Here is a 22,126-nt window from a genome sequence, read left to right on the forward strand (position 1 = left end):
AGTGCTGTAAGACAGATGTGCGTATCGATTAGCAGACCACTCACTTGTTGTGTTTGATACACATATCCACCAGGAAGGTGTATCTGACAGTATCCATTGTTGGGACGATGATATTTTGAATTTTGGTGTTTTTGTCTCCAATGTTCGTGCTTTTGATGAAGTTGTTCCAGTGAATCCATCGTCCGCGACTTTTTAGCTGAAAAAAACAGGCTATTAGAAACTTTAAAATACTTTGGGTGTGGAAATAATCCTTGGAGGTGATGAAGAGTTACAGAACAGTTGCTACATCATGATAGTAAAACCAGGGACATATTGATGCGATCTGCAGCCATATTTAGCCCTGACCAGGAGGCACCTCTGGGAGAGAAAAGGTTCTTTAAACAACCAGTTGTACTGGAGTAACAAAAACAGCTGTACATAGGTCTATGAGTAAGACTTTACCAAGGAACTGAAATATCGTTTCTTCTAAAATAAATAAAAATAATATTTCAGCTGTTGGAGCCATTGTTCCATTTACGTTTCTGGCTGATATTTCATTTTAAAGTATATAATCAGTCTGGCAGCCTCCATTCATGCTAGCGAATAATAATATATAGGAAATAAGGTTATTCATACATAATTACTTAAGTATGAGGAAAAGTTATCAGGGGAGGGCTGGCAAATACTAGCTAGACTCGGTTCAGCAGCCTATTAGGGACATTTTAAAGGAAAATAATGCAGGTAACCCAGTGACTCAGCCCAAGGTAGCCCGGTACGGGAACGGCCCGAGGGACACTCCTCCCCCCAGCCCAGTCATCCCCTGACAGTTCTGAAAACTGCATAGGTAACAAGACAAAAGGTGCTGTAAACCATGTCAACCAGGTTTGCTCCCACTTTGTAAACTGTACAAGAAGGATGTCACATTCTGATTGGTTGTTACGGTAGTCACATGTCCTTTGCAGTTTTTTTGGGTGTTTTATTGAATTTTCACAGATAAAGAAAAAAAAATGACACATTGACATGGAGAACTTCATAATGATGAGGTAAGTTAGAGAACGACTGTTGTTAGCAGTCAGCTCAGTCCTGTCTGGTTCGATGACCACACCGTACCTCATACATATAGTCGTAGACCAGGCCTTTCTCATCAAACAGACATTCCCACTTCCCCACAGATGCCGGGATTGGGTGCTGCTCATTTTTCCCTGATACGACTTCTTTCAGGAAAGAATCAAACTTGACTCGGCTGTCAGTGTCACAGCAGCCGCCAATGGACCACACCGCGGAGAAAGCAAAACAGGCCTAGCAGAAGAAAGACATATAATAAAGGACATGAATCAGCGGACAAAGCTCTGCACCCACCATGTATTTCCTCAAACAAGAGGCTTTTTGGATCTACAATTTAATTATGCAATGACCTATTAGGTCAAATATAGTTGAAAGCTAAATGGAAACACTGTTACAGGTATGAATGCTAATACTGTCTTGTGGAACCCTACTTCTCACAGGTTCTGTAAAGCAGGCTGAGCACTGGTCTACTGTGTGAGACCTCAGTGGTCCAAGAGATGGGGATCTTACCATAATCCAGATACGAATGTTCTTATTAATTGGGTCTTCCTTCACCACGTCAAAAATCAGCATCTCAAAGAGTCGAGTGAGCGATATGACCACATTGCTATTACTGGTGGTCACCAGCTCCTGTCCAGAGAAGACAATGGGTTATATTTATACCGGGCACAAAATCACTTTATCTACAGTTTGGGGCAAAGTATTCTTTATCAGAAGAAAAAGAGGGCTCTGGATCACACAAGTTATTTGAATCACACAACTAATGGCACTATGAGTAGCGCACCTTGCAATGTTTCCGGAGGAAGCGTAATAAAGGTGGGACGAGCCAGTTGAAGAGCTCCTCTAGGAGACCAAGGTGTTCTTTCCTCTTCAAGGCCTCGGGGAGTGTGCTGAGCCAAGACTTGACCAGCGGGGCCCAGCCCAGCTGTTGGGGTTCCAGGTAAATCATACCGCACCGGCTGACTGTGGCCGGCTGGACAATGAGACGTAGTTAGTGTCCAGGTTTATAACCAGATGTGTAGATACTTATCATAGGATGGCTGTAAACATACCGATGCCTGGGAAAGGTCCATTGTCTCAAAGATGAGGCTCATCTGAGGTGACATCTGAATGATCTCCCCGCTCATCAAGCAAAGCTGGGAACAAAGAAAGAACATACAATATCTGCATTTTAGACTATTGACTTTGAAGAACCCTATCAGAGGCTCATTAGGTGCTGATGGTCAGATCTGAGTAAGCTGGGAGATGTTTACACATCAATGCTATGGAACCAGGATCTGAGACACTATGAAGAACTTGGACAAGAAAATTTAAATTGTAAGAAATGACTTACATATATCTTATGTCCATGTATGATGCTAATCATTGGTAGAACATGTCCTCAAATATATTAACTTTATATATATACTATTTTACATATTATATCTATATTTACTACTTTACAGTAAAGGTAAATAATAAATAATAATCCACAATCCTAGTATTTTATCTTTCAAGATTGAATCTCCTTACATATAGCAACAGATTGAAGATAAATATGAATTTGTAATAGCATAAAGATAAAATCATTAATTCCTGAGGTTTTTAATATCAGACATTACAACTTTATATGTATAACTAGCTAATATTCTGGGGGGGATCTATGTTGTGGTCTTATTGATTGTTTTTTTTACCAGAGAATAACGCACTTTCAGGACACTGTAGAATCCTTGTGTGCCGCAGTCCAAATTCATATCTGCCAACAATTTATCATTAATGGTTCCCAATTTCAGTGTGAAAAGAAACACGGATTAACCAAATGGGTGCAGTTTCGTCCGATTTGGATGTTTTTAGGGGGTGTGGTCTATTTTGCCCCAAAATTCCAATTAAGAATATTGGCAGTTATATAAATTCTTTTGTAACAAATATCAGAAAGAAAAGGTTTTGCAGGTATAATTAGACTCATGTACTATTATGCTGTTTTATCACTTTACCTTCTTATTATCATCAAGTACTGTGTTCATACTTTCTATCCACAGTGTATCAATAGGTCCATCAAATACCACCCACTTCCTTTCCGGAGTTTCTGACAATGCAAACTCTCGGAATGTGTTGGCAACGATACCATCCGTCCACTGCAGTGAAACAAAGGTTTATATGGGAACATGAAGTTTGTTTCAATCATTAAAAGTCAGAATGCATTTAGACAATCTACATTACTTACATAAGGATAATCAAAGTATTGATCACATTGCTATTAGCACATTTTGTGCAGCGCTCCTGTGGATGTCAGAATTGGAAAAAAACATTGTATCTACCAGCCAGGAGAAGAGAGGAGCAAGAGGCTAGAGGAAGAGCTGCAGGACCCAGGTGCTTCAGTGAAGCCGGTACGGTCAAGGTGGGACACTGAACCAAGATGACAGAAAAAGGGGGGGAGGGACAATGGAGATAGCAGATAATAGACAACAGGGGGCAGACGGGAGACAAGTGGGTATAGACAACAACAATTATTTGTACATTATGTAATAATACAAATATATGTTCCACCTAAGAATTAATAATAAAAATATTGTCCCATTATGAATATTGACAAACCTCATGTGACACTGGATCAAACTGCCCGAACAATTGTCCCATAGTGATGGCTTTAGGATTCACTGTCCTGTAAATAACTTTCTCTTCCTCACATCCTCGTTCATTCATGAGGGACAAAGTATCCGCGAGGACATGTAGAACCTTTGTTTTCCCAGAGAATGGTTCTCCAACCAGCATAAACCTGTATACATAACACACTGCGTTATCCATCCTGCGGTAGTCATAGTGACACACGTGTACTGCATTCACCAACACCATTACTAGGAACTCCTGACAATAATGGGGATAACAAGTGTCTAGATATCTCCCAAAGAAACAAACACTGCCTGAAATGTAGCGAGAATGAAAAGCCACAAATACTGCAGTACCATTTGTGCCCAACAGGTGGCTCCCTCCCAATCCTCCACTGCCGGAGAGATGAGCAAATTTGATTCAAAGTGGTTCCTTGAGTCAGCTCTATAGTTCGAATTTAGCATTAATTTTTTGAACTTTAAATAGACTAAAAATTTTGAGCTAAACTCGAGTCAAGTTAAACAGATGTTAGAATCAGTTATAACATATTGGAGCTTAAATAGCCACACTGTATCATGTTTTTAATGGTTTACCGTGTGAACAGCGAACTTGAGCTTTCAAATGAAACACAGTAATGTATTTAAACGAAGAAAAAAGTAAAACATTCTATAAAATGTAGTCACTTAAGCTCAAGCAGGCAGCATTTTATAGATTATTTTAACGTATTTTGCTTTATCTGTGAGCTGCAAACTTCACATTGTAAATATTAACTTCATGAAACTGGCCAAAAAAATCGCAATCATACCGCAAATAAGTTTGTGGGCCTCAAATGGAGCAAATTTATTTGAATTTTACACTGTTTTGAAAAATTTAAGTATATCTACTTCATCATCATAATCATCATCATTATTATTACCATTTATTTATATAGCGCCACTAATTCCGCAGCGGTGTACAGAGAACTCACTCACATCTGTCCCTGCTCCATTGGGGCTTACAGTCTAAATTCCATAACATACACACACACATACACACACACACACACACACACACAGACTGAGACTAAGGTCAATTTAATAGCAGCCAATTAACCTACTGGTATGTTTTTGGAGTTTTTTTACTTACAGGGCTGATCATCTTTGGAGATATTTTTACAGACCACTGTAAAAGTAAATACGATCAAACACCGTGTTTACCCATAGCTTATTATACAATGTATGAAAAGCACAATCTAGAAGACAAGTGGACTTATCATTTGTACATATGAGGTTTAGAGACATGCACACGCCAACACCACTGTTGTGAGGTCTTATTTTTACTGATCATTACATATATATTTTTATTGACGGGTACAAATTAAAATGGTTTATTGATTGTGGGTAAATGTACTGATAGTTGTCACATTCTATATACTGTAGTGTATATAGGCTGAGAGTGTCATTTCTATAAATGTGGGCTCCTTAGCTTTATATGAGGAATTCCATGGAGCAGTTTTCAACTCTACAGAATGTAAGGCCCCATTACACGCGATCAATAGTGTCAAATATTCCTGCACTGACAATATAACCAACCTGTGTGATGTTCACTTGTAGTGAAATAAATAGAATATTGGCACTGTAAAAAAATTCAAATGAAGAGAAAAGTAAAGAGAGATCCATCTGCATCCTACAGAGCTCAGTGACAGCTTACCCATGTCTCACAATCATCATCTCGTATGTCTGGATCATCTTCTCCAGGAATACCTTCTCTGGCTGGACGTTGTGCTTAGCAAAGCATTCATGGGCGCACTCCAGCAAATCCTGCAGATATGGAAATCCATTGTTGATAAAGGAAACAGTCATAACTGGTTCAGCAATAGTCCCCTTCTGGAATATGGTCCTATCGATCATTAACTCCATCTCTGAACAACAACTGTCTAAGGATCTCTGGATCTTCCTTCGCTCTCACCTCGTACCTGATGAGAGCACATCTTCTAATAAATGAATCTCTCATATACTAGCTGCTGCGAAATCCCTGATAGCTAATCATTGGAAGAACCCCAACCCTCCCTCCATGCTGGCTCTCCGGCACTACATCTGGCCTATTGCAAGTATGGAAGGCATCACTAACTACCTCCACGACAAATTGCACAAGTTTGACCGTATATGGCACCCCTGGTACCTTAGGGAGAGCCAAAGATGCCTATCTGCTCTAGCACCGAACCATTGTCCGGGCAGGACTGCCCCCCTCCCCCCCCACTCAGATTAGGTTCTGAGCCGTCTCCAGATCCTTCAGGCTGGGTGGTGCAACTCCTGAGTAAGTGCCATCACACCACTGTTTCTCGTGTTCACTGCAATCTGTGACCTCTCTGTATGTGTTAAGTGTTTCAAAATAGTTGTTTTGCTCTTCTGGGCATATTCAATTCTTTAGTTTCCCCGCGGCGTTAAAACTATTACCAGTATTACGGTAATAGTAAGCTGGAAATCCAGCGAGAAAAGTACTGTAATACCGGTATTTACACGCACTATTACCGTAATGATGTTAATAGTGTGCGCGCCGCGAGATTTTTGGCTATAACGCCAAGAATTGAATATGCCCCTTAGTGTCTGTTCCATCAACACCACCTCCCCTTCTCCTACCCTCTTGTCCCTCTTTATCTCCACTCCTTTGACTTTCTCCCCCCTTTTCAGTCCTTCCTACTATAATAAATAACAAAATCTTGGATATTCATGTTTTATTGTTTATTGTGCCAATATTTCTTTGTTTCCTCTCAAAATAAAGAGCTTAAAAGATAAGGAACACATTTTCACCTTATTTTGCTTGTTATATGCAGTGTATAGTTTTCAACACAATGGATTCATAGTAAGTGTAATAGTAAGCACAGCGGAACCAAAGTAACAAATCACAGCAAAGTCATAGAGAAACAGCCACAAAAGACAAGTAAATGATCCTGCATTCATAATGCCCTCATCATACCTTATAATCAGCTTCTGGAAGCTGGATGCCAGGGAACAGGTCACTGGTAATCCCGTTGAACAAGGGAATATCATGAGACAAGAATTTGGGCTCATTTACATCCTTAATTGACCGTAAGAGCTAAATTGAAAAGGGAAAACATGTAGCATGGTAATATAATACATGCGGGGTGTAAATACACATTATAAACCGTGTATGTACACCTACATCACTATGACATCACTAGTCATTAAAGATTATAATATCTTTCTTGACCACGTTAGTACAAATAATGTCATACAAATATAAAATTCTTCACCGTTGTTTGTACTCTGTATTAAAACAATACCTAGCTTCTCTGCTTCATTCTACACTCCCTCCACCAGCTACATCTTTCTCTCTCTGGAGTGAGTGGTCTCTAGAAGGCCACTGGGTAGCACTAGCTGCAGACATCTCCAACTTGGCAGGATTTACAAATCTCCTGCTGCAGGCAGGTTGGATGTGTAGAAGACACAGATACTAAAATGCAGAGCAGTACTTACAAGAATATCTTCATTCTCGTCAGGAAATTTCAGCTTCAGGTTCCCGGCAGCCACTAACACCGCCTTTACTGCGCGCATGCCATAGTCATAATGGAACTGAGAGGAGAGCTGCTCGGAGCACAGCCTGTACGTCATTACAATCTTCACTGAGAGAGGCTTAGCATGTAGGAACCCGTAGGAATAAAGGGAGATCTCGGCAATCAGGGCGTAGTTGGGAACCATCATGGCCACGGTGCGAAAAAGAACCTGAAACATATAAGGCAGATCGTCATCATCATCATTTACATGTATGGCGACACAGATTCCGTAGTGCCGGACATAGTAATAGATGAATCAGGAGAATCAACACCTGAAATAGACATATATGATTGGTGAAGCGTCTTCCCACCATTGAACATCAAAATCAAATAGAAACCAGTAAAATAATATGGGTATTACATGTTATATGGTAATAAACTGTCAGATGCCCAGTAATTTCTATCTCTGCCCAGCAGGTGGCAGCAGCAAGCTGAGTAATAGATTTCGGTCATCCTATGGGGGGAATTCAACTCCCCCCGAAGTACCGCCGCGTTACAGATATTACCGTTATTACGGTAATATTAACCCAGCTTTCTGCTCGCAGCTCAGGGAGCTGCAAGAAAAAAGACGGCGTTACAACGTTATAACGGTAATAATTTTAGCGCGGCGGAACTTCTGGGGTAATTGAATTCCCCCCTATGTGTGCTTGGAAGCAGCCTGTGGGAACAGGACTCCTGAATTATATACAAGGCTGTGCCTGGAATGAGGCATTTTCCCAGGTAGCAGCAAATTGTAGGGAACTAATAAACTGCTTTTATTATCACAGCAAGTCTATCGTGTTGGTAGATGCAGCATAAAGAACAGTGACAATATCTGCCTTTTGCAGCGTATACTATGATATTATACTATTATATTATTTATAATGTGTGCACATCATCAGAATAAAGACTACTTTGGTTGCTGCCTCAGATGGTCTTGTCTTGGATGAAATCTATGGCCCCTGTTCCTGATTCATATACATAATATACATACACATTGTCTCAGACACACCTTTGAATATTATTATTCTTTATTTATAAAGCACCAACATATTATATTATTTAAACAGATAAATAGCATAGAACGGCATGAAACAGCAGATAAAATGACCTTACTCAATTGAGCTAACAATCTAACAATTGATACATAATTAAGTGGGATAACAATTATAGCTACTGGTGATGAAAGTGTGTCTGGCTACTGTAAGGGAGAAGCATTGTCAGCCACCAATATCAAAGCCGTCATTTGTTCATAGCTGGACACTGTCATTTTACCTTGAGGTTGTCCGGTAACTCAGAACGTCCGGCGTAGCCAGGATTCATGGTAATGGCTACAAAGCAGTTTGGATTAAGCTTCAGTTCGGTCCCTTCGAAGTTGAAGACGTCCATCTTTGTTTGAATGGCTCTCTGAATGCAGAGGATCTGCTGGGCCACCACGGACAGCACCTCTAGCTCAATACGGTTAAACTCATCGAAGCACGCCCACGCTCCCGAGGATGCCAAGCCTTTGAAAAACTAGAATGGTCCACGAAGAGGCACAAAAAAGTTATTATCTCACATAACAAGTCATAAATAATTTAGAGTTCAAAGTTACTCCATGTCAGCTTAAGTAGGCAAAATTCATATATGTATATATTTCATCACATGTAACAACTTGGAATTGTCTTTATTTCTGCCCAATCATATCTCATCCATGCACTATCCCGATGTTCTATAAACATCTGCTGATTCCCCCTAGTTATCCTATGACTTGATCATTGACCATGGCTTCAATAATGTAGAGGTTACTACTTCTCATGATGTCATTTGAATTGGTTCTCCACCTATGTGCCTCTGGGTAATGATTGTACATCCTTATAAAATAATACAGTTTAAGCCATGTACAGGCAGTACCCCCAGTGAAAAAACAACACTGGGGGTAGATTTACTAAAATGTCCAAAAAGGAAAAGTGGAGGTGTTAGCTAGAATTTGATTGGCTGCTATAGACATATTTTATCTTGTACACTCTAGAAAATGATAGCTAGATTCCGATTGGTTGCTATAGACATAATTTATCTAGTACACTCTAGAAAATGATAGCAACCAATCAGATTCTAGCTATCATTTTCTAGAGTGTACTAGATAAATGATGTCTATAGCAACCAATCGGAATCTAGCTATCATTTTCTAGACATCATTTATCTAGTACACTCTAGAAAATGATAGCAACCAATCAGATTCTAGCTATCATTTTCTAGAGTGTACTAGATAAATGATGTCTATAGCAACCAATCAGATTCTAGCTATGGGCAACATTTCCATTTCTTCTTTATAGAAAGTTTAGTACATCTACCCCCGGGAGTGAAAGGACAAGCTAATTCCCTATGCACCACCCACCAGCAGTACATAGATATTTCTATGGAGAAGTGGAGAACCCTTTAATCCTGGCCTTGGGCTCTTCAGTTCTCAATCGCAGTGTATACAGCATTTTACTTTAATGTATTTAATGTGGTCTACAAATTAACTATCTTGCAAGTTATCAAAATATAACTACTGATTGAGAAGTTAGGTACCTTGAGGAACACATACAATTTCACATCAATCTAGAACATACTTGTGCAGGTGGAAATAACAAGCAACTACAGGAGATAAACGTGACCAATCATAAACAGGATATCATCCCACACAAAACATGGCCACTACTTATAACAGCGATACATTACCCCGCAGTCACTAAGTGATGACATCATCTGTAGGCAGGGTATGAGTTTGTTAAATTTGCCTTTGGTCCAAAACCAAAAGCACCACTACTTTGGTTAATCCATGTGCTAAGACCTTCTCTTGTTATTTTCACGTCCTCGCTCTATTGTCAGTATTGTAAACATACCTTTGACATTGCTATATAGTCCAAACCATCAGAGCAGTTGAACACCACACACTGCACGGCTAGTGCCTTGGCCAAATCTTTCGTAGTCTCCGTTTTTCCTGTGCCAGCCGGACCCTCTGGAGCTCCACCGAGATTCAGAAAAAAAGCACCAATCTATCATTCGAAATACGGAGGACACTGGTATGAGATGGTTGGAATATAATTTCCACAAATTATACCGTTTGTTCAGCTAAAATTAGATAACAGCAAAATAAACCCACAAAGATCACTACACGGGATCTACATATCATACCAAAGTTCGATAACATCTGTCGGTGAGAGGTGTGATGACCAATCGTGGAGAGTTGCCCAGGTACTCATAGGCGTACTTCACGTTGCAGTTAATGATTCGTACTCTGGTATTCTCGTTCTCCCAGTAGTACCGCAGCTGTGCCAACCACTGGAAATCTGTCTCATGGGAAACTCCTGAGGAACGGACAAGGTTATATTCAGCCTGAGAGACTTAGGGGCAAAACGTGATATTTTCATATATGGAGGTAAAATTCTGTGTTCATTCTCACCGTAACATCACACTGCTGCTCTGTGTGTATGTGGCAGAGTATTTCCTACTCACTCAGTTACAAAAAGCAAATTGCAATTCACAGTTTGCAACACTAAAACGCTGCTAAACTGAGACAAAAAGCTCAAACAGCAAAGCAGAGAATTTTATTATTCATTTTTTCTTTTTAAATCAAATAGTTTTATTTCAAGTTTCAAAGACATTACAAAGAAAACAAAAAAAGAAAACCAAATCACAGTTCCAGTTCTATAAGTGGTCCAGGCTTGACAAAGAATACTCATATTCATCAAACAGATCAAACACCCAATAATGTAGAATATTTACATTGTGTTGCAACAAAATACTGTAACAGTCCTAACCTGGCCACTCTCAGTCCTGCAGTAGTCAGCACCCAGGAGTAAGATACTGGGATGTACATTGCCAGCGAACAGAGGACCTAGGGGTAATTGTATCAAGCTGAGAGATTTCCGAAAAGTGGAGATGTTGCCTATAGCAACCAATCAGATTCTAGCTATCATTTTGTAGAATGTACTAAAATAATGATAGCTAGAATCTGATTGGTTTTTCAAACACGCCGGAAAACTCTCAGCTTGATACATTTACCCCCTAGTGTGTAGGGAGGAGAGAAGTGGGGGCAGACCCAATCCCCAGCATGGTGAAAACACTCATTCTGGGTCAAAATCTGCCCTGCGTATCTCAATTTTGCCCATCGGGACCAGACTTTAAAGTATTTCAGCATAGTGTTCCTTCATTATTCATTTTGAAACATTTTAAAACATGCCTATGTTTGAGTCCATCTCTTACTACACAGGACTAGTTACCCAGGAAGCTGCAAGTCAGTGGATCCCAAACTTTCTCAGTACGAGGCACCCATAGGGTCTCCTATAATTGTTTCAAGGCACCCCTAAGCCAAAATAATTGCCAAGAAGACCCCTGCCTTGCTTACCACTGTCCTTTGCCGAGGCACCCCTGTGAGATTGCCGCGTCACCCCAGGGAGCCGTGGCACACAGTTTGGGAACCACTGCTGTAAGTCACAAACTATTTTCACTAGTCACTAACATCCTTCTTCTTTCCATAACGCTAGAATGATGAAACACAGAGAAGCTCCACCTCCCCAATACACAGGTTCCGATATATATTATATATTGTGCCTGTATGCCAGGCTTATGGGCAAGCAAGATACACAGAAGACAAACCTGTCTTTATCATCTCCATCACCACATCCCTGGCGTGGACGTCTATAGTCACCAGAGCTCCCAATGTGGTACGTGTCTGCTTGGACAATTTGCCTCGCACAAGCTCCACAATATTATTAAGCTGAAGCTGCAGTTTCTCATAGTAATTGCTCAGGCCCTAAAAGAAAGTTATAACAATAAAATGATGTATTTAAGCCAGAAGATTACTTGTATCTCCCCTTCCTGAAATTAGAAGAAGAATTACACTGTACCTCGGGGCCACTGCCGATAGCTTCATGAACCTCACTGGTCCAAAACATCTGAGAGACGCAGAGCACCACCTGGCCTGGCCATTCTCTCACCCAGTCTTTCCGAGGAGTCTGAGCATACGCCTATAGGGAGGGGAAAAATCATATGGTGTCAAAATAAATTAAGCATATCATAGAAACCGGGATAACAGTAATATTCTAGAAGTGATCCCAAAAGAGACTGGCAACTGATTTCACCTCTCACTAACTATGAAATGTACAGTACAATACTTCATACTTGTATAACTTGCCTACTCTCCTGGAATTTCAGGACTCCCGGAAGAGTAGGCATTCTCCTGGACTGTGGTGGAGGTGGAGCTTAATGGCGCTTTGTGTCATTAAACCCCGCCTCCTGCTATGAAATGCTGTGTTTTTAGCCATTTCTGAGAAGGGGGTGGGGCACTGGTGATGCATGGTGTCACCATACCCCTTACTACCCCCTGCCACAGGAATTCTCCTTCAGGCAGGTGTGCAGTATATACATATGTCTCAGTGATGGCTAACCTGTGACACTCCAGGTGTTGTGAAACTACAAGTCCCAGCATGCTTTGCCAGTAGATAACTAGCTGATAGCTGGCAAAGCATGCTGGGGCTTGTAGTTTCACAACACCTGGAGTGTCACAGGTTAGCCAACACTGGTATATCATATGCAAAACAGGTAAACATAGTAAAGTATTGCAAAAATGTGGGAAGCCCACTCAGCAAATCATCTGCCAGGGACAAACTGTTGGTTAAATTGTGTACTGCCACCTGCTGGCTAGAACTAGGCAGTTCTACAATCTGGGCTAAGAGGGAATTCTGATTAACTGGAATTCCCCCAAGGATTACCCTCACTTTGCCACTAGAACATTCTGGTTTATTACTATGTATCTCTAATTTTGTAAGTTTCTAATTCATTGGGGGGAATTCAATTACCCACGAACCCCGAAGTGTCTCCGGAACGTTCATGAGTCACTGCAGAGTCCGCTCGCCACATTGCTGGTAACTGAATTTCCCCCATTGTGTGACTTTTTAAGCACTGGATGGAGAAGAAGCAGATGTATTACATGTACTGCAGCTGCTGTTGAATAAGTGAGAGTTAAGTATCAGCCTATTCCTCTATATCTTGATGCTAGTGACAGTTCTTCCCATATAATCAATCTATCTATTCGCTCTGATAAAAACAGTGTAATTGGTGATTGTGAGTGCACTTAGGAATTAGGTGGAACTTTATGTCTGAAGTAGGTGAGTTCCATCACATAACAGGTCCAGCGAGGTACAGCAGAGAGAAGCAATGTATGTAAAGGTCTATCTGGGTGAAACATACCATCCTAGACCGAGCGATGACGTCATGTACGCTCCTCAGCATGACATCTTCCACCTGGATCAGCCACTTCTCCACAGCCCCCCGAGCCTCTGAGGTGGATATGGTCTGAATGAGCTCCACTCGTTCCCCCTCAGTGCTGTACATTGCCTTGATATCCAGGTTGGGGAGGAACTCCAGCTTAGCGATGCCTTCAAAGCATTTCTTTAGATGAGGCTGGACGCGAAGAGGATCCTTCGTTTCAGAGAGAATCTCCAGCATTTCATCGTTGGACAAGAAGAAAAAGCTACAGGAAAAAAATATTTTTGTCATTAAAGACCAGGGAGTAAATGTATTAATGTCCGGATTCTTCAACTTCGGCGTGTTCAGCGTCTTCGGCGATTAAATTTAAAGCGGCGCTGCATTGTAAAGGGAAGTTTCCCTTTACAATGCAGCGCCGCTTTAAATTTAATCGCCGAAGACGCTGAACACGCCGGAGTTGAAGAATCCGGACATTAATACAGTTACCCCCAGGGGGTAAATGTATTAAGCTGCCAGTTTCCGGTGGGTTTGAAAAGTAGAGATGTTGCCTATAGCAACCAGATTCCAGTTATCATTTTGTAGAATGTACTAAGTAAATGATAACTAGAATCTGATTGGTTGCTATAGGCAACATCTACACTTTTCAAATCTGCCGGATACTTGCAGCTCGATACATTTAACTCCAGGGGTGCAAGTCTTTCTTATTGGAACCAATTATAATTAGCATAAAGTTGTATCATCAAATCTAAACAGTTTCCTTTTTGCTTTTTAATAAAAATATTTTTAAGTAATAACCTGCAAATTGATTATCTTAGTAACTTCTCTAGAGATTTGCAGAATATTGCTCTGATTGGTCACATATAATTATTCTGCAGAACATCTCACATGTAGAGGCCATGAATAGCCTCAAAATGTAAAATATATTAATATTTCACTTTCAGAGCATCTGCTGTTCTTAAATTGCATTTGTTGCCTACAAACATACACAACCAACATTCTGTAGGCCGAAGCAATATTCATTGCACTGCAGTGTATGATCCGATGATGTCACTGAGACCCACAGTAGGGACAGCCAATCAGTGAGCTCAGCCAATATCAATAAGAACACACCAATTCAGTATTAACAAAGTGCCTTAATTATGTCACTGGTTCCTATTGAATTCATAAGCTGCATATCACATACCTAATGAACTGATGGGCTGCACTGGTAATCAAGTATATTTGTTCAACCATAAATGACTGCCTCTACTGTGTGTAGGTATTGGGTAGACTTTAAGGGATCTCCATTCCTGAAAATAACTTCTTAAAAGAATTTGATAAATGCCAAATCTCCCTTTTTTTGAACAACTGGTGAGGTCATATTTGTCACGCTCTACACTATGCTTAAGCTATCTGTGGATCTACACTTCTCTGTGAACTACAAGTCTAAGCATGCCCTGTCAGCCAGCCTTTGTTAACTCTTGCTTTACTGACCCTTGTGTGAAAACATAATACCTGTATTCCATACATGTCATTATGTGTCATACTAAACATTAGACCAGCATTAAATCCACAGACTCCACAGTTCCACATGCGTGAGATCCGTACCGTGGAAAAAACAGCCTTTTCTTTTCCAAATAAGCATTTAGTCCCTTCATGATTTTATCCAGAAGTACGTTGCTGTCCTGAAGCTTTTCTAGAAGCCCGGTCAGGGAGGTAGCACTTAGGACCTAAAACAAAAGAAGATGGTCAGCAATTAATAGCTGCTAGTCTAATAACACATCTAATAGCTGTAACAATGTGTGCTGCCGTGGAGAGCGGACAATGCTGAGATTACCTTAAATGTCCCTCTTTGGCCACTGTAGTTGATGGGAGATATGGGTTAAGCAACAGCGATAACCGCTCATAATAAAGATTTAACTCTAAACCCTTCAACCTCACCCCGTGGCGCCTCCACAGCAGCTCAGACTTTTGCCTTGGCAGCAGTTACTCTTTTGTATTTTATCAGTGGCATGGCCCTATATAATCTATACAGCCATCGACATAATAACATACAGTATAGTTTAAAATAGAGTGTGATTGCCCTCTGCTGGTGATAATATATATGACAGTCACACTAATCGGACTAACTCTCAACAATGGCATGACTCTAATTTGTAGCAGACATATGCATACTTGCCTTTTCTGTTTTTGGTTCTGGGAGGCCCAGGGACAGGTGGGCATGTGGGGGAGGGGGGGGAGGGAAATCGTGCCACTAAGCCCCGCCCCCTACGCCATTAGCCATAGCCATTTTGACCTATACCAGCACGGGGCGGGGGCGAGATGATGCGTGATTTGCGTCACTAAGCCCCGGCCCCTCCATGTAAATTACCAATCTGTCCGGGATTCGGGAGGTTGCTCTGCTCTCGCGGGAGTCCAGAAGGTTTCCAAGAAATTCGGGAGTCTCCCGGACATTCCGGGAGAGTAGGCAATTATGCATATGACATAACAATAAACAGAATGGATACGGCTCCTGATTACCTTGGGGTCCTTTACACAGTGTTTCATGATCTCTCTCCAGTTTCTATCCACTGTCTGGAAGAGACGTCCTTCTTCAGGCATTTGCTGCATGATGTCCTCGGAGGAGAATATGGGGTCTAGATACAGCCACTGAGCCTGTACTTTCAGCCACTCATCAATCGTTTCCTGGACCCGTATCAGCCGTTCCTCCCATTGCTGAAGGAGGGGACAGTGAGAGTTTACTACGTGGTCTAATAGAATATAAAATAACGTATAACGATAATGTGCAAATTGATGAAAACCAATTTAGAGAATGGAAAACCCACAGTGTGCTAATACCTTCTCACATACAGGAAAGAGGAAAAAGAACTGTTACATATTGGAACATCATCCCAAAGTCCAAAATGTCCAAAGAGAAGCCCTAAATGGTAGCTTTCATCATGTCATAAATAAAGGTTCAAGCTGGAAAAACCAATGAATAGAAAAAGTAATGTGGGACAGCACGGTGGCTCAGTGGTTAGCATTTCTGCCTCACAGCACTGGGGTCATGAGATCAAATGCTGAACATGGCCTTATCTGTGTGGAGTTTGTATGTTCTCCCTGTGTTTGCATGGGTTTACTCCGGGTGCTCCGGTTTCCTCCCATAGTCCAAAAACAAACTGGTAGGTTAATTGGCTGCTATCAAATTGACCCTAGTCTGTGTGTATGTATATTAGGGAATGTAGACTGTAAGCTCCATTGGGGCAGGGACTGATGCAAGTTCTCTGTACAGAGCTGCAGCATTAGTGGTGCTATATAAATAGATGATGATGATGATGAATGACCTGAACTTCTAAACCATTTGGGTTAGAGTTATGTAAAACTGGTGCACTGGTAACTGTGCAAAAAAAAGGTACTATAACCCAGTGCAACCAATCAGATTATGTCATTCACAGTTTATTCTCACTGTGATTCATGTGTAAATTCCTGATTGGTTGCTGTACATTGCTCTACCTTCTTCCTGTGCACTACAATGTCCTCCTGTATGTTATTTACATCATGTCTCTCCACATTGAACCTATAGTGTAGAAGATAGAACTGTATAGATGGACCCAAAACAGTATGTTGGTTTGTTCACACTTATGTTTGAGATTCTTTTGTACAATAACATAAATTGAAGGAAAAATCTATCAAAAATTAGTTTTAATGCAAATTTGCTTAGTTTGTCATATAAATTCATGCAGTGATTTTTGTGTGGTTTTCATGCAGGTTTGATTTTTGTAAAGAATATATAGTTTCAATGCCCATTTTTAACATTCATATCAGGAGGTACAGGATAAACCTGAATATATTATGCATATACACTGAAAGTCAGAGGCCCTCACTGTACTGAACTTACACGTGAATGTCTCTGATATGCAAGTGGGTACAGCTGGAAGATACACTGAACTCAAAAGCCAGGTGTAGGTTGTGTGTCCGTAGCGTAACAAATCTTATGTGAAGCTATCGGCAGTGGCACCTCCCACTGGGAACTACAGATTGCAATACAGAGCCACGTGGGTATCAAATCACTCACTGATCCAGGCTTTACATGGCTGTGCCAAAGAGCTGGCACCATTTATTCATGTGGTCCCCCCAGAAAATGAAGAAAAGGTAACAATGCATTAATAGGTGATTATTGTTTATGAGATGGCTACGTACACAAGCTTAGATCAACTGATTACAAACACAGCGTACCCAATTAATATAACAATAATTTTCAATCACTACACAGCAAAGTGAAGTCACTACATGTAAAAAAAATTAAAATGAACTAAAAGCCTATCAAGTCACATGAATACATCTTAAATTAAACTAATTAAACGGACTGTTACGCTGTTTTTTTAATTTCCCCTTTGGATTTGTCAAATGTTAATATTAATGAATGACTGGATAAACATATTCTCGCTATAGGACTACCTAGTTTTTATGATGGGCTATTAAGTCTGCTCAACATTTAGTACAGTTCCATTATTTGCTTTCTCTTGCCCTGAATCATATTATCTCCACCCAGAGCTGTCCTGTCAATCTAATCAAGGAGTGAGAATTCCCCAACAATAAAATTGCATAGTGGAGTGGCTTAGCGGTGAGTGTTATGTGTGACATCATTGGAGGAAGGGTATGATGTCACTGGAGGTGTGGCCAGATCCAGAAAAGAACTGAAAATATGACAGAGAGCATCATCATCATCATCATCATCAGCTATTTATATAGCGCCACTAATTCCGCAGCGCTCACATCAGTCCCTGCCCCATAGGAGCTTACAGTCTAAATTCCCTAATATATACACACAGAGAGAGGAGAGAGAGAGAGAGAGAGAGAGAGAGAGAGAGAGAGAGAGAGAGAATAGGGTAAATTTGATAGCAGCCAATTAACCTACTAGTATGTTTTTGGAGTAGTGTTTTCATATAGCCTGCACATAAACTATGTCTAGCACATACATTACTGTGTACATGTAAGATGCTACAGTCAGTTTGAGCCATCAGGTAATTATATTTGCCAATTTTGCTATATGATTTAATATACTGATATTATATAGTTGCAGGATTTATTGGTAAGAAAGTGACCTGATTTTCATCATCATCATCATCAACATTTATTTATATAGCGCCAGCAAATTCCGTAGTGCTTGATTTTAGACTATGATTTTAGATGGTCTATGTATCTGTTTTAATGTGATTACATGCAATTGTCTTTCCTGATTCTATTATAATAAGACAGTTGTATGACTAGGGAAGGTCATACAAACCCATTGATATAACCATTACATATGTCATCAGTACAGGGGAGCTGATCCTGAACAAATACTGTCTGTAACATGAACCTGAGAGGTTTTACAGCAGCACTAAGGCGTATTGGTGGTAATAGGAATGATTAGCTGGTAAATATTTGATGTACCTTTATTTCTTTCTCAAAGGGCTTGATGAAAGGAGATCCCCTCATTGTCTGAGTCTTTACAATCTGGTCATCCAGCGTGGTCTGGATTTCATCGACCGCTGACAGGATGGACACCCCCGACTCTCGATAGGCGCTGGTGTTGAATGATATGGATTCCCACATGTCTTCCATAGTGTGCATTGCCTTCTCCAGGGAGTACTCCTAACCAGGACAGAGAGAAATGTTCCATTATTATCGCTATTCCATTCTGCACTAGGGGGCAGGCTTAGGTGATTTCCACCCTCAGGCTACTTCAAACGTACTGGTTTGTGTATCTTCCCCAGAAACCCAACCGCAAACTTTAACTAAATCCTCTATCTTCATTGCTTTACTCATACTTGCCTACTCTGAGGTGGAGGGCGGGAGGGGGGCGGTGCCCGGTCAATTGCGTCATTTTGACCCTGCCCCATGCCAAAAATCGCCATTTTGATGCAGGGCGGGGCCAAAACTACGCAATTCACCATGAATTGTGTCATTTTGGCTGCCGAATTGCAGGATTTGGGAGACTTGTCTGCTCTCCCGGGAGTCCGGGAGACTTAGCCGGAAATTCCAGGAGAGTGGACAACTATGGCTTTACTTCAGTTTTTCATGAATTCCTTTATAGCAACAGAGCATCTAGAGGTGTTTATCTTCTTTGCCCTATGACACAAATGTATCTAAGGCGAAAAGAACAGCTGCACTGTGTCATATATATCACAGATATAACCAATAAATGAACGTGCTGTGAAGGTAGGAAAGATACCACTTTTCCTACAAGAATGATTATTGTGTACCATGGACCTGATTTAGAAGTATTTCAGCGGAAAGTAAAGACTGTAATAGGTACAACATAGCACGTAGTCATTAATAATACAGTAACACTTACCTTACTGGCTGCTGCACTAATCTGTTCAAATTTGTCCAGATAGGGATCTAAATTCTCCTTCAAAACCTTCCTCAGGGTAGTGCCGGAGTTCGGGGTGAGGTCATAGCTAACAATCTCCGACATCTGTAGCCAATGACGGGTTCTGATTCCTTTGTTACACAGGATGCTCACCAGGGGGATATATTCCTGCATAGGAGATAAATACATGAAGCTAATGAAACTACCGTCCTACCAGGAACAGGGGCTAGGCCAGGCCTGTCCAATCTGCGGTCCTCCAGGTGTTGTGAAACTACAAGCCCAGCATCCTTTGCCAGTAGACAACCTGTTGATAGCTGGAAGGGCATGCTGGGACTTGTAGTTTCACAACATCTGGAAGGCCGCAGGTTGGACAGGCCTGGGCTAGGCTATGGGACCCCCATATGGGACCCCCACTATGGGACTTTCCCCCCGGGCCGGTCCCATACTGGGCTATCTGCATTATTTTTTCCTTTACAACATTCCTATTAGGCTCCTGAGCAGAGTCTCGACCCCCAAGATCAAATTTGACAGCCGGCCCCTGTCCAGGAACCACTGTCGGTGGAATCTGGTGGCTTTCTGATACCATCCGGTTAATAACGTTGCCGGCTTTAGGAAGCCGCACATTCCCGACAGTGACACAATCTAAGTTACACATGAGTGAACATGGCATGACATACAAAGAGGTGGCACTCCTCTTATGTCTCACCCTCTTACCACCTGATGCTGAACTCCAGTGAGATAAGTTTTTTGAGTTTTCAAGGAAGAAAATCTGGCCCTTACTATGCTCCTTACTATGATCCCAAAGTTATATTATAAATTCAAATTATGTCATATCTCAGGAATATATATATATTTAGAAAATAGTATGTATTTGTCTCTTGAAGTTTTTCATGTTTATTTGCAATTATGTATTACTATTCCATGTGCACTGGTGAGCTGGAATTTTATTAAGACATCCATAATCAGAGGCAGCTCAATTATAGAGGATTGTAATTGTGCGTACAGTGACATTAAATACAGGGAGCCAGACGAGTTCCACATTTGGAACCCCTAAGCCTTGGTCTAACATTAAACAAGGGGCTTTCATTTCACTGTGCTCAGAAGAAAGTTTTAGATGGACATACCTAACCGTCAGCTATTTCTAATGATCATATCAGAATCAAGTCATTATCGTGCATTTTGAGGTCGGAAGTTGAACACCTTTGGCCTATATGTGGAACTAACAGACTGCAATGAAGCCAGAAGCGATGCAGCTGCTCAACCTGAGAGCAACAACCCAACCGGATCTAATTTAATAACATAAAACGCCAAATTGAACAATAATCCGCTTGCTCCACCTTTAGGTCGCGCTGCAGGATTGGCCTGTGTGTGTGGACACCGAATACTGAGGCCAAAACCTAGGGCAGGAAGCAGGATAGGAAGTAGGGCAGGAAGCAGGATAGGAAGTAGGGCAGGAAGTAATGCAGGAAGTAGGGCAGGAAGTAATACAGGAAGTAGGGCAGGAAGTATGGCAGGAAGTAATACAGGAAGTAGGGCAGGAAGTAATACAGGAAGTAGGGCAGGAATTTTAGTGTGATGCACAATTTCTTAACACATCATCCAGCCCAAACCAAACTGAGTGGAGTGTTAGGCATGCCCATGTAGGATGTACCTACTGCATAGTTATTCCCTGGGGACCATGGTAGAACAAATGTCAGATGTGCAGAGAACTGAAAGGCCATGTTGCTCACGTTATCTGATACTTACCTTAAACGCCTTGATTTGCTCCATGATAGATGAAAACATGAGAATTAGGCGGCTTTCCTTCGTCTCTTCTTCCACCTTATCGTCGGTGAGTGTCCGCTCATGGGACGACTTTTTCTTTTCCTGTTCGGCTTTATTCTGCTTCTGCTTGAATAGTTTCATCATCTTGTAAACCTCTCTGTAAAATTCATCTACCTCCGCATCCATGCTCTCCCCATTCAGGTCAAGGAAACCTCCATCCATCCACCTGTAATAAATATATAACGGATGTGACAAATATTTATCCCATCAACTACGCGGACAAAAATGATCTCAAGGAAAATGAAGGTTGCAAAATCATGTACCCCCCCATCACATTGATACAGTCCAAACTTTGCACGTTTTAGAGGCAGAGATAATAGAAAATAAGAAAATGTATTACTTAAAACTTCGATAAAAAAAGGGAGTGACAGGTGAAGTACCCCCACCATAGTGATACTCAGGGGGGGGGGGGGGGCGTCTTGGAGAGTCTTTCGAATAGATGACATTCTAAAGCAATTTACACTTACACGTGCTCTACACTAATTTACAAGTAGGGGTGCTCTACGAAAGTAAACAAATAGAGGAGGTTCCAACATGTTACAAACAAGGGGTGTGCTCTAGCATGAAATATAATAGGGGTGCTCTATAAA

General features: G+C 41.2%; 1 protein-coding gene across 1 annotated transcript in view; it reads right to left on the minus strand.

The window, feature by feature from the left end:
- The window catches only part of DNAH12 (dynein axonemal heavy chain 12), a 90,880-nt gene that overhangs the window by 48,521 nt on the left and 20,233 nt on the right, over nt 1–22,126 (minus strand). Inside the window, exons 17-37 of the mRNA XM_075184193.1 lie at nt 21,459–21,702; nt 19,695–19,880; nt 18,791–18,991; nt 15,896–16,090; nt 14,984–15,105; nt 13,379–13,661; nt 12,037–12,156; nt 11,786–11,942; nt 10,322–10,494; nt 10,030–10,182; nt 8,438–8,677; nt 7,107–7,352; nt 6,586–6,705; nt 5,320–5,429; nt 3,619–3,799; nt 3,018–3,158; nt 2,097–2,180; nt 1,829–2,017; nt 1,555–1,674; nt 1,090–1,278; nt 45–196 (exon numbers count right to left, since the gene is read on the minus strand). Coding sequence (XP_075040294.1) covers nt 45–196; nt 1,090–1,278; nt 1,555–1,674; nt 1,829–2,017; nt 2,097–2,180; nt 3,018–3,158; nt 3,619–3,799; nt 5,320–5,429; nt 6,586–6,705; nt 7,107–7,352; nt 8,438–8,677; nt 10,030–10,182; nt 10,322–10,494; nt 11,786–11,942; nt 12,037–12,156; nt 13,379–13,661; nt 14,984–15,105; nt 15,896–16,090; nt 18,791–18,991; nt 19,695–19,880; nt 21,459–21,702 — 3,606 coding nt within the window. The remainder of the gene's footprint in view (nt 1–44; nt 197–1,089; nt 1,279–1,554; nt 1,675–1,828; nt 2,018–2,096; nt 2,181–3,017; nt 3,159–3,618; nt 3,800–5,319; nt 5,430–6,585; nt 6,706–7,106; nt 7,353–8,437; nt 8,678–10,029; nt 10,183–10,321; nt 10,495–11,785; nt 11,943–12,036; nt 12,157–13,378; nt 13,662–14,983; nt 15,106–15,895; nt 16,091–18,790; nt 18,992–19,694; nt 19,881–21,458; nt 21,703–22,126) is intronic.

Source organism: Mixophyes fleayi, chromosome 8, assembly GCF_038048845.1.
Source record: "Mixophyes fleayi isolate aMixFle1 chromosome 8, aMixFle1.hap1, whole genome shotgun sequence".
NCBI lineage: Eukaryota > Metazoa > Chordata > Amphibia > Anura > Limnodynastidae > Mixophyes > Mixophyes fleayi.